This window comes from Vigna unguiculata, chromosome 3 (assembly GCF_037176805.1).
Source record: "Vigna unguiculata cultivar grain cowpea cultivar isolate G323 ecotype 2 chromosome 3, ASM3717680v1, whole genome shotgun sequence".
NCBI classification, from domain to species: Eukaryota; Viridiplantae; Streptophyta; class Magnoliopsida; order Fabales; family Fabaceae; genus Vigna; species Vigna unguiculata.
The window spans coordinates 54,383,610-54,397,871 of NC_140794.1; the positions used below are offsets into that span (position 1 = coordinate 54,383,610).

The following is a 14,262-nucleotide window of genomic DNA, read 5'->3' on the forward strand; positions in this document are numbered from 1 at the left end:
TCTCATTGAATCCTTTAAAAACCATTTCATTGGAATTAGAGAAAAATATATTTAAGATAACTTCATAAGAAAAATAATAATGTATATTATCTTTAAGTTTGGAATGGAATCAACTACCCTACTTTTTTCTGACTTTTTTGTCGACCAAAGACTTTAGGTACATCACGATTGATCCGGTGACTTTATTTTAAAATAAAGACGGTATGCGAATATCTGTACCGTATTTCTATGTTTCAACTCATTTCTTCTATAATTTCATATACCTTATTTATTACATCCGTAATTGATATTTTTATTTCTCTTTGCTTCTCCTTTCTCTTATTTATACCAATTATTTTTCATAACTAAATATTTTCTTCTTCATTATTCTACATAAGCAATATGGGTTATGAGTTATTTTGATGCTCTAGCTCGATGTGAACTAAAACTAAATCATCATACCCACAAACAATAATCCATAACTGTGTTTCATGCCTATCCGAATACTCATTGGCACCATAATTGTATTTTATGCATAACCGAGTACACCTTTTGAAGATAACATTAATGAAGAAGTCTAATCGTTCAAAACTATGGAGGTTATGAAATGATAGGTAATATTTTGACCTATCTTAAACAAATCGTACTGCTAAGACTGAGAGGTCGTGTAATGATAGGTAAAATTCTAACATACTTAAGATTGAGAGATTGTGTAGTGAAAACTAGAATTTCAATCTATATTAAGCAAGTCTAATTACTTAAGACCAAGGAATTGTGTAATGATAAATAAGATTTCGATCTATCGGAAAAACTTTGAAATATAAAAACTATATATATATATAAGGATTTAAACAAACTTTAATAAAAAGATTATTTCTTTTTTATTTTAGTCTTACATCCAGCTTATAGTTGTAACTAACACGCGTGTTCATATAAAATGAAATGATGATTTTATAAAGAATTGTGTAGATTGAATGTATATCTGGGGTATCTTCCATGCAAATTTAATATCAGTTTTAGTAAAGTTGACATACGCAAGTCATATTAGTCCCATAATTGATGCCTTTTCCATCCATTATATACATTTGAACTCGTGTTTCTTCCAAAATATCTAGTACTTGCAATTGTGGTGCTATTCATAATATTTTTCATGCCACATAATTATTGCGGTTTACAATCTTGGTTTTTTCTTTGAACGAATGACGAGGCGACTATTAGAGAGCCACAGAGGCAATTTAAGTATTTTTTAAAGCAGATATTTTTATGGCTAATCAATTCAGTATTGAATGAATCCACTGACCCAACCAAGAATATTATCCTTAGGAGTTCTAATCAGTATTGATTAGAGCCACTTAAATAAAATATCTTATTCTGGTCTTTCGAGTCTCAACTTTCAAGTGGCTTTATATGGTTTAAGAAATTCTTAGTACGTGGTTGAGACTCTAGATTTTCTATTATATATGTGTGGCTCAAGTTAGTTGAACTAAGTTGTGTAGGCCCGTTGTTTCCTGGCTACAAGTTGAGTTTGGTAAGTTGCAGCTATAACCCTACTCATAAATTTGTTGCTTCCAAATTCTCTTTTTATTCCTATATCTCTATTAGATTGATGAGTGTCGCAAATAATTAAATAAATTTAAATATATACAATGACAGACACATAATTTTATTTTATTTTATTGTCTTTAAAATTTTAGGTTAAAAGTACTCTTGAATAATTATATATATATATATATATATATATATATATATATAATATCTCTTATAATTCTTATATAAAAAAATATATAAATTTAATGGTAATATAAAATCAATAGTTAAAATTTTAAGTTAAAAGTGTTATGAAATAATTTGTATATCTAAGACGAATATTATATATATATATATATATATGATATTTTTTTTGTTCATATTTTGTTATTCTAATTTTATTTTTAATTATTATTTAAGCAATTAATTATTTTATAAATAGCTTATTTATTCTAAAACCTATTTTTAACGATTATTTTAAAAAAAATTGTGTACATATTTTATTTTTCTAATTTTATATTTAATGACTATTTTAAAAATTAATTATATATTTTTTATATATTAATTCAATTTTTTATGAAAATTAAAAAATGCGAACATACAAACGCGATAGCACTTGTGTTTTCGCTAATATATATAAAGATGACATTTTCTTTTGTGTTCACATTTCGGTTTTTAGTTTTATCTTTAATTATTATTTTAAAATTAATTTACCTTTAATCATTTTTTATAAAACTTCTTCTATTGTTAACCGTTATTTTAAAAATTTCTTTTGTGTACATATATTATTTTTTTAATTTTACTTTTAACAAAGATTTTAAAAATTAATTATATATTCTTTATTGATTTTAACTCAAACATTTATGAAAATTAAAAAATGTGAACACACAAGTGCGACAATGATATATAACCATAATCCATAATATATAAACCCAACAATGAGTCATTTAATCCACAAACATATGCAAGTCTATTTTCAATACCATCACAAAAATAAATAAATATAAAAACACACCATTTGAATTTAGGAATCCATTGTAAAACTAATGGTTTGACAAATGGACCACATCAATGAATATAATTTACCATGTGAGTATCTCATATATCTAATATCACACATTTGAGATCATTGTGATATTATATCCCATATCACCCATTTGGGATCATGGTGACAGGTCCTCCAAAAGTGAGTATTATTTTCCATGTATCATAATATATTAAGTCTCTCATCAAAGACTCTTAACTATAATGAATAAACCATATGTTTATTTTGGGTCAAACGAAATTTCTCAAAATAAAAACTTTGTGCACAATAAAATGAGAAAAAATGAAATAGAGTTTTATTAAAAATAATGATTATCACAACATGGAACCAATTTTCATTTGCACTAAATGATCCTTAAAATTCTTGAATGGCATGCCTTTATTCAAAGGATCGAAAATCGACAATCATCAACTCAGTGTTAATCGTGCCCAATGACCACTTAACACGTTTTCTTATGGCTAGATATGTAATGTCAATATGCTTAATTTGACTTCCACTTCTATTATTCTTAGTCATAAATAACGCAACAGAGTTATCACAATACAACTTCAATGACCTAGCAATTAAATTCACACCTCTAAACCCAGATATAAAACTCTTCAATTATACACCATGTGAGGTAGTCTCAAAATAAAAAACAAACTCAACCTGCATACTAGATATTGGAAGTAGCAGTCAAGGTCTGCTTTTTGCTGCTTCAAAATATAGCTTCACTAGTTAGCATAAAAACATAACCAGATGTTGATTTCCTGGTATTAATGCAACCAACAAAATCTAAATAGAAGTAGTCTATCACCTCCAAACTATCAGTTTGACTATACAATATATATATATATATATATATATATATATATATATATATATATATATAGTATAAACAAAAACAAACTAATAGTTTGGAGGTGATGGACAAACTTGCATGTGGGCTAAAGTCTTACTTCAATAGACTTACCTCACCAAATGATAAAACTATTAACTATTATGTTTTATTGATATAAACACACATCTTAACAAATGAGTCTAGTGACATAAAACTTGTTTGTGGGTTAAAGTCTTACTCAATTAGACTCATCTAAGTGAATGATAAAACAACTATTAGACTACGTTCCTGCTCTTCCTTCTCTCAATTTTTGTGGGCAAGTTGAGAAGAGAAATATAATCCAATATTGAATACTAATTAATCATAAAGATGTAAGAAAATTCTTGTAGGTAAAAATTCATCCCATCACATATAATTAATTACAATTAATGTTTATTACATGATTATAAATATCAATCCAACAGAGATTTTGTCACTACTTTCTAATTCATTAAAAAAAATATCTATCATTCAAACATTTAAAATAAACTAATCATACAACATATAATTTATATTATCCTCATATTCTAAGTGCAGTAAAGTATAAAGCTTCACAAAAATTGTGCTAAACCAAATGGTTTTATACTTTATTGTTGGTTTCATATAAAAATATATATTACGTACAAAACTTGTAGTACGTAGAAAATCGTATAGTACGTGTAAAACTTTATAGTACGTACAAAACTTATAGTATGTAAAAAATCTCATAATATGGTTTTCTTCAGTTTTATATGAAAGAGTTCTTTTATCAAAATATTTAAAAGGATAAATCATATGTCAATCATATCATACAGTAGTCCAAATAGAAGCATTACTTAACCATCACACCATAAAATATTTCACGTTAAAATATAGATATAAAGTTATATACTCCTTATTATTTTAACCAAAACAAAGGTGCATTTTCAATTCATCTTTGACCTCAAAATAATCAGCACACTCACTATTCAAGCATGGTGTCAATTGTCATAAGCAAGTGTTGGGTATTGGGCTCCCTTCCTATGTGAAGAAAAGACCCAAAAGGTGCATTTTCAATTCATCTTTGATCTTAAAATAATCAGCACACTCACTATTCAAGAATGGTGTCAATTGTCATAAGCAAGTGTTGTATTGGGCTCCCTTCCTATATGAAGAAAAGACCCAAAAATTTGAGAAGTTCATGCCTCACTTAATCTAGTGGAGAAGGGGCTGTAAAATAAATAGAGAGACAAAACAATAGAGTCAAAACACATTGAAAAATTGAAAATCCTAGCACATAGAGAGAGAGGTAGAGGGAAAAATTTGTTCACGTTTTTTCACATAGTTGTCACCGTAAAATCGGCACTGCGGATTCATTCAACTTTGGATTGGGCTAAAAATTTTACAACAGGTTCGGAACACATTGTTCTTCATTCTGACCGGTCGGATCGTCGATACGAGGTCTGAGTTGGGAGATATTAATTTCGCACTGCACCAGTGATTTTATAGGTTTTTCTTCTCTTGTTCTTCTCTATGTGAAAGTTTTGTTGCTTTGTTATTTGGTTGGGTGTTGGCACTAATTTGTGTTGTTGATTGAGAATCATTTGTACTCTTGATTGATCATAGTTGAGCTATTTCTTTGGCCTGGACGACTTGTGGTTTTTTACTGTTGATTTGAGAGGTTTTCCACGTTACAAATCTTGGTGCCTTTATTTGTGATTGTGGCGATTTATTATTGTTGCTCTTTGATAGTTGCCCCTCATAGATCCTTGCAAGTTAAGGGCAATTATATCTGCTTCATTCTCTGGTATATTATTTGTGTTATTGTTAACCCCATCAACAAGTGACCGCGTTTTACATTATATGAATCTCGGATTTATAGAGCAATTCTAACCAAGCGTCGAAGGGTCGCAATGCGAATGCTCCGTTTATACTCATAACCGCATAACCCAACATTGGGTTAGCGTCATCATCAATAGTAACACCTCCGATGCCAATAATGTTATGTTTGACATCAAACACAATAAAGCACAAATAAATAATCCAAAAAAAAACATGATAAATTTAAACAATAAAGCAAAGGTATTTAACCTTGATATGATACCAAATATAAAACTAATGCGGAAAATGATTAAGGACTAACCTTCAGTCATTGTCACTGTCATGAGAATCCGAGAATCCTTTAGTGTATTTTTTCGTTTCAAACTCTCATTCTCTAAACTTTGATGACATAGTATATTGTAGAAGAGAACAGGTTTCATGACCCAAAGCACATAGCACCTACGAAATTTATAGAGATTTCTCTCCATGAGAGAGTAGTTGCCAAATAAATTATTATCAATTATATGGGATTACAATATCAAAATTTATACAAAAATTATAAAATTAATTGACAAATAGATCACATCTACAAAAATAATTTACCACGTGAATATCTCGTATATTTTATATCACACATCTGAAAATTTTCCAATATCCATAACCAAAAATACCAAAATTATTAACATATATTTACCGTACAATCATATCATTAAAAATATCATGTTGTCAAGGGTTTTTTCTTTTCAGTTATTGACAAATTTTGATCGTCTTTAATATCATTTTTTCTATATATAAAGTAATTTAGCAGTAAAAAGTAAAAATATTGTACCTCTCCATTCAATTATTTATTTTGTTTCTTTGACTGTATCATATGTTGCTTGAACTATCAACAAGTTGGTGGAAGTTGAACCAAGAGAATATTCCAGAGTTAGTTGAACCGGCGTTGTTCTTAATATATGTAAGAGAAAATATGTCTTCCAATGGTGCTTAATTTGTGTTATTAATTTGCTTTTTACTCTTTGACATTATATGGAGATGTGAAATGTATCTACCTGCGTTGTTTTTCATGCACAAGGGTTGAAAGGGGTTGGTTGACTTTCAGATTCATTGCAATGGGAATATTTTTCTTATAAAATGTTCTTAAATTATATTTTTTGTGATTCTTGTGCTATGTCCAGTTATTTGTTTAAGAAACACGTTTTAGTTTGGCTCAAAGAGTTAATAAATTTAAAATATTTAAACAAACACATTTTTTTATTTAGTTATGTTTCAAATAAATTCTATTTAAGAATTTGTTTAATTTTAATTGAAAGCTTACGTTTTTATTCTAAAGGGATAATTTTGCGTGCAACAAAATTTTCATTAAGTTAAAGAAAAATTGTATGTGTAATATAAAATGTCTTCCTTAATAATTTTGTTGAGAAGAAAATGGATATATATAATTCTTCGTCATTTAATTTATTCGAATTAAGGAAGTTATTAAGAAACTTTTGTTTTTGAATGACATCCTTAATTGTTTTGGTCATGATCACATCTAACTTTAGGGTAATAATTTAAGTTTAATCTTGTAACATTTAATTGGCTGCTTTCTCTCGGAAAGATTCACTTCCAAGGACTAAGTTTAGTTTGACTCAGAATTGAGTAAGTGTTTGATTATTTGTCGAATTGACGTAGAATTAATTTTTTAACCAGAATTAATATATTTGGTTTTTAAAATTAATTAAAAGGTAAAAAAATTGACATTGAGAAACAGTTAATTTTTATTTTTGCGTTAAATAATTAATTAAACTAGAATCAATTCTCCAAACTGAACCAAACATATTTCTTTCCAACAATTATATTTAAATATCTCAGTAAAAGATGTGGGCTCATTTTTATAGAAAATGTTAAAACAAAAAGCAACGTCTGATTTGAAGAAAACTAGTAAGAGACAAATAATTTTGAATAGGATATTTAATATTCAGAAGACTCATGGGGCTTGAGAGAGAAAAGGTAATAAAAGCTCTATATATGAATAAAAGCTCTATTTAACCATTCATCAACCATAAAATACATGATAAGAAAAAGATAGAACAAATAATAATGATTATTTTTCTCTTATTGACTTGTAAATAATCAAGAAAATGTATTTACATACAAGCTTGCACGTTGTTGAGATTTAACTAATTCTGATAACTATATATTACAAATATGTAACTACTATTAATTTGGATAAATAGTTAATTCAATATAATAATACTGATATATTTTTTTAGTATAATAAAAAATTTTACTTAATACAATAATTTTAATTATGATTATTTTGTTTAAAGTCCATAAATGATTAATATATAAATGAGTGTATATTTGATCTTTAGTAATTACTTAGTTTAATAAAGAAAAATTAATTTTAATATGACTGAATAGTACCTCAAATTTAGATAATAAATAGAAGATAAAAAGACTTGTATCAAGGTTAATTTCATATTTTCCTCTAATAAATGCAGAGCTAAATGATAAAATTAAAGTTTTTGTAATAAAAGTCTAATTTTTTTTATTATATTGAAAACGAAATATGTATGATATAATGTAATAAATCCACTATTTACCTTGTTAATTAAGTTTGTTGATATGCTCATGAGATCAACCTTGACTAAGAGAGTGTCATGCCTTTTGCTTTTGCTCAATTTGATTGATGTGGTTTTTCTATTGTTGTTTTATGCCCGCATCAGGATTGAACAAAAGATTACAAGAAGGCTGTTGAAAGGGGAAGAAAACTAAGATCACACTACAAGATGATACCCAGAGCTTTGACGAGGAAAAGTACTGCATTGGTCAAAACCGCAAAATGTTATAAAGATTATGAACCTCCGCAACTCAGACACCTTCAAGAAACTGAATGAAGCCGAGAGCACCAAAAATATTTTGATCTAAAATTGGACGATGAGGAAAGAAAAAAAGGTATTATCTCTTTTTCTGCAATTTCATATCATATCTTGCAAGAATCTCACCTCCTTTTTGTTGGCAACAATGATATCGATGTTTCGGGAAGTAACCATTACATAAAAAATGGGTCAATGAAGTCATACATCTGAAAAAAAAAATATCATATGAAAAAAAAAATATATGAGTCAAAGTCTCACATTAAATAAAAAAGACAAAGTTAAACACTATATAAAAATAAAGACTCATAACACCGTTATCTTGAAATTTTGGGAGTTAAAGTGATATCAAATGTTTTATATGTGTAAAACTAATATCATATAACCATATGAAAGGACAATTTCTCGATCACTATAACCATATCCTTTAACCAAGTATCTCATGGTTATATGTCTCTTATTTCTCTGCCAAAAAAACGAGGATAATTTTCTATTGGAAAATTTTGTCCTGGTGAATTAATTTCCTGGGCATGTCAATGCAGTTTATTTTTACTCTCTACTGTTGCGTACTGCTTTCTGCCGCGGATTAGTTACTGTCCAACGTTGTATAAGTTTTTCTTTTCATTCGGAACGACAATTTTGGTTTCATTTGTACAATATACTTAGGTAAAGCAGGTTCGTAATTTTGGTAATTGCTGATTTGGCTTTTAGTATTGTAAGAATTGAGAAACCGTAGACCAGTGCCATTTCTGGCGTTTTGGCTGTTTGTACGGGAATGAACATTGATTGGGTTCTCATCAGAGGAAGCGAAATCTGAAAATTAGTTTTACGTTTGTCGAATTAAGGATGGGGCTTCAAGTAGTTTTTCCTTTACAATTCTAAGCCATTTTATGCTCTCTTTTTTTCTTAAGATTATATTTTGCATTGTAGTATTTTTGCCTTCAAATTCAAACTTTTACACTATTAGTTAATCAAACAATGTTTGCTTACCTATCATTTATGGCATCAAACGGGGATAGTGCTACCAGAATTTGGTGATTAAGTTGCCAAAATCACTGGGTATGTACTGTTTGTTTTACACACCTTCGAAAAATCACCGGGTCACGTGGACATGTTTGATTTGTAGTTTTTACTAAAATCAAGAAAAATGATATTTTAACCCATTTTTTTTTATTCATTTTTAATCCATTACTTTAATTATCATTAGATCATCTTTTTTTATTCTTTTTAGTAATGTGATATGATAATCTAATGGTGATTGAAGTGGTGAGTTAAAAGTAGATAAAAAAAGTTGATTAACGTATATTGTCCTAAAAACAAAAGGTAAATAATTTTGGGTTCTCCAATGGTTTTGCGAATCCATGTTACCACGCTTTGTTTCCCCCCAAAACAACAAAAAATGCATTATTATTGGCCCCATATCAGTTCATTATCTCTCCAATGTGGAAGAAAAATCGTCTCCTATTTTTCTTCTGAAATTTGAGTTGGCTAACCTTGTATTTGTACAAGGAAAAATTCAATAAATAAATACCAAAAACAAACCCAACTATTTAACAATGGACACAATACGGGTATCAAAAGGTAAGAAATTCCTTGTTGGGAGACCAAGCAAATACACTAAGCGGCAACTTCTTGCTCTTTTGAGGCAAGTTGGTTCTGAATGTGCTGTGGCACCACATCAAACATGGCTAATTGCATTGTGTAGGATGCACGGCCCTTTGTCATCCCCCTAAGTGTGCTAACGTACTGGAACATCTCAGCAAGAGGTACCAAGGCATCAACAACCTGCGTTTGTCACCAACAAAAGCAAGAAAGGAATAAGTCCACCTCCAATCCAAACTAAAAGCAAAACAATCCACTGAAAAAAAATTGAACATTGTCTTCATTCATCCTATTCACCTGTATCCATGTGGTCCTAATGACCCAGAGAACCAACAAGGAGAAGTTTAAAAGGATAATCCAAGAGAACCAAGTAACTAAACATACCTTTAGGCCACCTGGTTTGTCACCAAAACTGTTGATCTGACCTCTTCTTGAGTTGAGATCACCAATTACATCACCTAGATGTTCTTCAGGAGTAACAACTTCAACCTTCATTATAGGTTCAAGCATCCTCGGTCCAGCTTTTCTAATTCCTTCTCTAAATGCTCCTCTTGCAGCCAATTGGAATGCCAACACACTTGAATCTACATCGTGATAAGAACCATCTACAAGTACTGCTCGTACATCTACAACTGGAAAGCCAGCAAGCACACCGTTGCTCATGCACTCTTCCAATCCTTTCATCACCCCAGGAATGTATTCTTTTGGTACAGCACCTCCTTTGATTTCACTCTTGAACTCATATCCACTACCTGGATCCATGGGTTCAAACCTTACTGTGATATCTGCAAACTGACCTTGTCCACCTGACTGTTTCTTGTGCACATACTTCACTTCTGCGATTTTGGAAATGCTTTCCCGGTAGTTTACTTGGGGGGCACCAACATTAGCTTCCACCTGCGTTGACAAATATAGATAATGTGATTTTCACAAAAATTATGTTATTGCCACATAATCCTTAAAATATGTAAAACTAATTTAGCATAAAACTACTAAAGGAAGAACAGGTCACACCAAGGGAACAATCATATAAAAAAGGAAAGGAATAATAGTACACCAGACAAATACCAATGTCTTATCAGATGATATACAGAGATTTTATCAAGGAAGGTTCTTTACCCCTTTGTTCTTATTTTACAGGTAATAGTGAAAATTGGAAGTGCAAGCAAACAGATTCCGTTACAATCTAATGAGATAATATGTCCATGTTTATTTGCTATTATTATTTCTAATTGTAATTATTTCATGCACAGCATCGAGGATGGAGTTAAAAGTTTCAAAGACAATAACAGCTAATGAATAAGATATTACCTTAAATTCTCTTTTGAGCCGATCAACAATGATTTCAAGATGTAATTCTCCCATTCCTTCAATCACTGTCTGGTTTATCTCTTCATCACGGGAGAAGTGGAAAGAAGGGTCTTCCTGTGCAAGCTTGATTAAACCAGTTGCCATCTTGTCAACATCAGCTTTAGTCTTGGGTTCAATTGCAACCTTAATGACAGGATCAGGGAAGTCCATCCGTTCGAGCATGATTGGACTATCAGGGTCACACAATGTTTCACCTGTTATAGTATCTTTCAAACCTGCAAGAGCGATAATATCACCTGCCAAAGCTACTTTAACATCCTCTCTGCTGTTTGCATGCATTTCTAGAAGTCTACCAATTCTCTCCTTTTTCCCTTTGTTTGCATTGAGTACGTAAGACCCAGCACTTAGCTTTCCAGCATACACCCTGACAAATGTAAGGGAGCCAACAAATGGATCACTCATGATCTTGAAAGCTAATCCAGCAAAAGGTTCATCATCACTTGCTACCCTCTCTATTGTCACTTCGGGGTTTTCTGGGTCACTGCCCTTCATTGCAGGCAAGTCTAGTGGTGATGGTAGATAATCAACTACAGCATCGAGCAACGGTTGGACACCCTTGTTTTTGAAAGCCGAACCACACATCACTGGGACAAAACTGGCTGATATGGTTCCCTTCCTAATTAATTTTTTTATAGTTTCCTCATCCGGTTCAATTCCTTCCAGGTAGTTCTCCATAGCCTGGTCATCTAACTCAACTATGGTTTCTATCAGCTGGGATCGGTAATCCTGAGCCAGTTCTTGAAGATCTTCCGGAATATCTACAATCTCAAACTTGGCACCCAGCTCTTCTCCTGACCAAACTATAGCTTTCATCCTAACAAGGTCTATAACTCCCTTAAAACTATCTTCCGAACCAATTGGTAACTGAATTACAAGTGGTTTAGCACCTAAATTTGTTACTATCATGTCTCTTGTTCGATAAAAGTTTGCTCCAAGACGGTCCATTTTGTTGACAAAACAAATTCGTGGAACCCCATATTTGTCTGCCTGCCTCCACACAGTCTCTGATTGTGGTTCCACACCAGCAACACTGTCAAACAAGCATATAGCTCCATCCAACACCCTGAGAGCACGCTCCACTTCTAAGGTGAAGTCGACATGACCAGGAGTATCAATAATGTTGATCCGGTGCTTATTCCAAAATGTAGTGGTTGCAGCAGAAGTAATGGTAATCCCTCTTTCTTGTTCTTGTTCCATCCAGTCCATGGTTGCAGTTCCCTCATGCACTTCTCCAATTTTGTAGTTCCTTCCAGTATAATACAAAACTCGTTCAGTCGTAGTAGTCTTTCCAGCATCTATGTGAGCCATGATACCTATGTTACGATAATCCTTCAATGGAACACTCCTCTTTGTGTCTGGAAGCAAAGTTAAAAAGGGTCATTTCCAAAAGGATGAAAGAAAGCCAACCACATTTCATAGTCCTACAGAATAAAATTGGACCAAAATCCGAAAAACCGGTACCTTTAAAGACACCTTATCTCACTTAAATTCTCAATTGAACACACAAATAACGGTTTTCTCCCTTATATCACAACTTAAACCAAATTCAAGAATAACACAAATATTAAGCATGATACGAAATTGAAAGCCAACCACATTTCATAGTCTTACAGAATAAAATTGGACCAGAAAAACAAAAAACCATTACCTTTAAAGACACCTTATCTCACTTCAAATCTCAATTGAACACACAAATAACGGTTTTCTCCCTAATATCACAACCGAGGCCGAAATTCAAGAATAACACAAATATTAAGCATGCATGATACAAAATTGAAACAAACCCAAAAAGCGGAAATTGTAGAAAAAGAAGTTTCATTCATTTCGATTTCCCTCAATAAACCAAGTCCACATTCAAAACATTAGAGTAGTCGCGAAGCAGAAAGGAAGTTGGAAAAATTAAATAAAAGAAATTATTAGAGAAAAGGAGATGAATACCATCAGCGGCCATGGCGAAAACAGAAAAGGGTCTTCTGGGAGCGTGTTGGCGTGGAAAGGGAGTATTGGAGTTAATGCGTGTGCTCCCGAAAAAGTGTGAGAGGGAAGAGGAAGTGAGAGAATGAGAGGGTCGAGGGCGAAAACCCATGAAGCGAAGCGGAGAGAGAGGGGTTGGTCTTCTCTGAGACCCATTGAGGTTGCAAAGAGTGGTGGTGGCCACCCTCAATGATGACTCTGCCGCCATATTTTGAGCTTCTTCTCGTCCTCTGTTCTGTTCTGTTACAGTGTTTGAGATAAACAAACCCACACACTCACCCTGGCCTCAAGTTTTCGGTAAGGCCTAGGAACAAGATAGTGTCTTCTATTCCCCTGCACTTTATATATATATATAAAAGAAATCATTTATTAAGGTATATATAAAATTATAGCTTTTTCTATTTTACGAATTTAAGCTTCACCAGAAATAAATATAAAAATTTATTAATTTAATATTTGAGAGAACAGGAAATGTTGTGCTCCGGTGTCTTAATGACCTACAAAATATGCAATTAGCTTACATGGTTTTAGTTTTTAGCTATCTATTTTTCATGGTTGGAAAATAAAGGCAACGTGGATAACAATTAGCCCTCTTCTTTGAGTAGGGTTCTCTTTCCAAAGGATTGAACTCATTATGGCCTTATACGAACCACTAGTTATCACAACATATTGCCATTTTCCTTTATCTTTACTTTACTGGTTTTAAACATTTTTAAATTTTATTGTTCATTAGAGTATTTATAAAATATAAAATCAGAAAAGAGACTTACAAAATAAGAATGAAATCTAAAATCAAACAATAATAAAGTTCAATTAATAATGGACAATGTATTGAGAAAGAACCGTTAGATATATTGTCAATATTTTTAAAAGGTGTCACGTATAATTTATTCATTAGAATCTTTTCTTTTACACTTATACCATGTACTTTTATTTCACACCTAGATTTCTTTTTATTTTTCTTAAATTTCTTTGAATTTTGTCTTCTGACATTTTTTTTATACAAAAGTTGACACTCCAGTTACTTTAAGAATAATACATCTTAAATAAAATAGCTTCGCAACTCTTTTAGTCACAAAATTATGTAGCATTTAAAAAATATATGAGAAGAAAGAGAATCCATCTATCAAACTAAATATTTACATATCATATCTTGATCATGCATCATTCTATTTAAAAGATAACCGGACTGATTAAACATTCATTGTTTTGGAGGTTATATGTTTTATAATTATTTGTTGATAAAAAATATTTAAAAATTACTT

General features: G+C 31.1%; 1 protein-coding gene across 1 annotated transcript; it reads right to left on the minus strand.

Moving 5' to 3' along the window:
- Nucleotides 1–9,493: 9,493 nt before the first annotated feature.
- SCO1 (Translation elongation factor EFG/EF2 protein) lies at nucleotides 9,494–13,319 on the minus strand. The gene is made up of 4 exons (XM_028063672.2): nucleotides 12,962–13,319; nucleotides 10,964–12,378; nucleotides 10,037–10,549; nucleotides 9,494–9,835 (listed from the first exon to the last, which is right to left on the minus strand). Exons 1-4 carry the CDS (start codon nucleotides 13,203–13,205, stop codon nucleotides 9,668–9,670), a joined length of 2,340 nt encoding a protein of 779 aa, XP_027919473.2. The 5' UTR covers nucleotides 13,206–13,319; the 3' UTR covers nucleotides 9,494–9,667.
- Nucleotides 13,320–14,262: the final 943 nt, after the last annotated feature.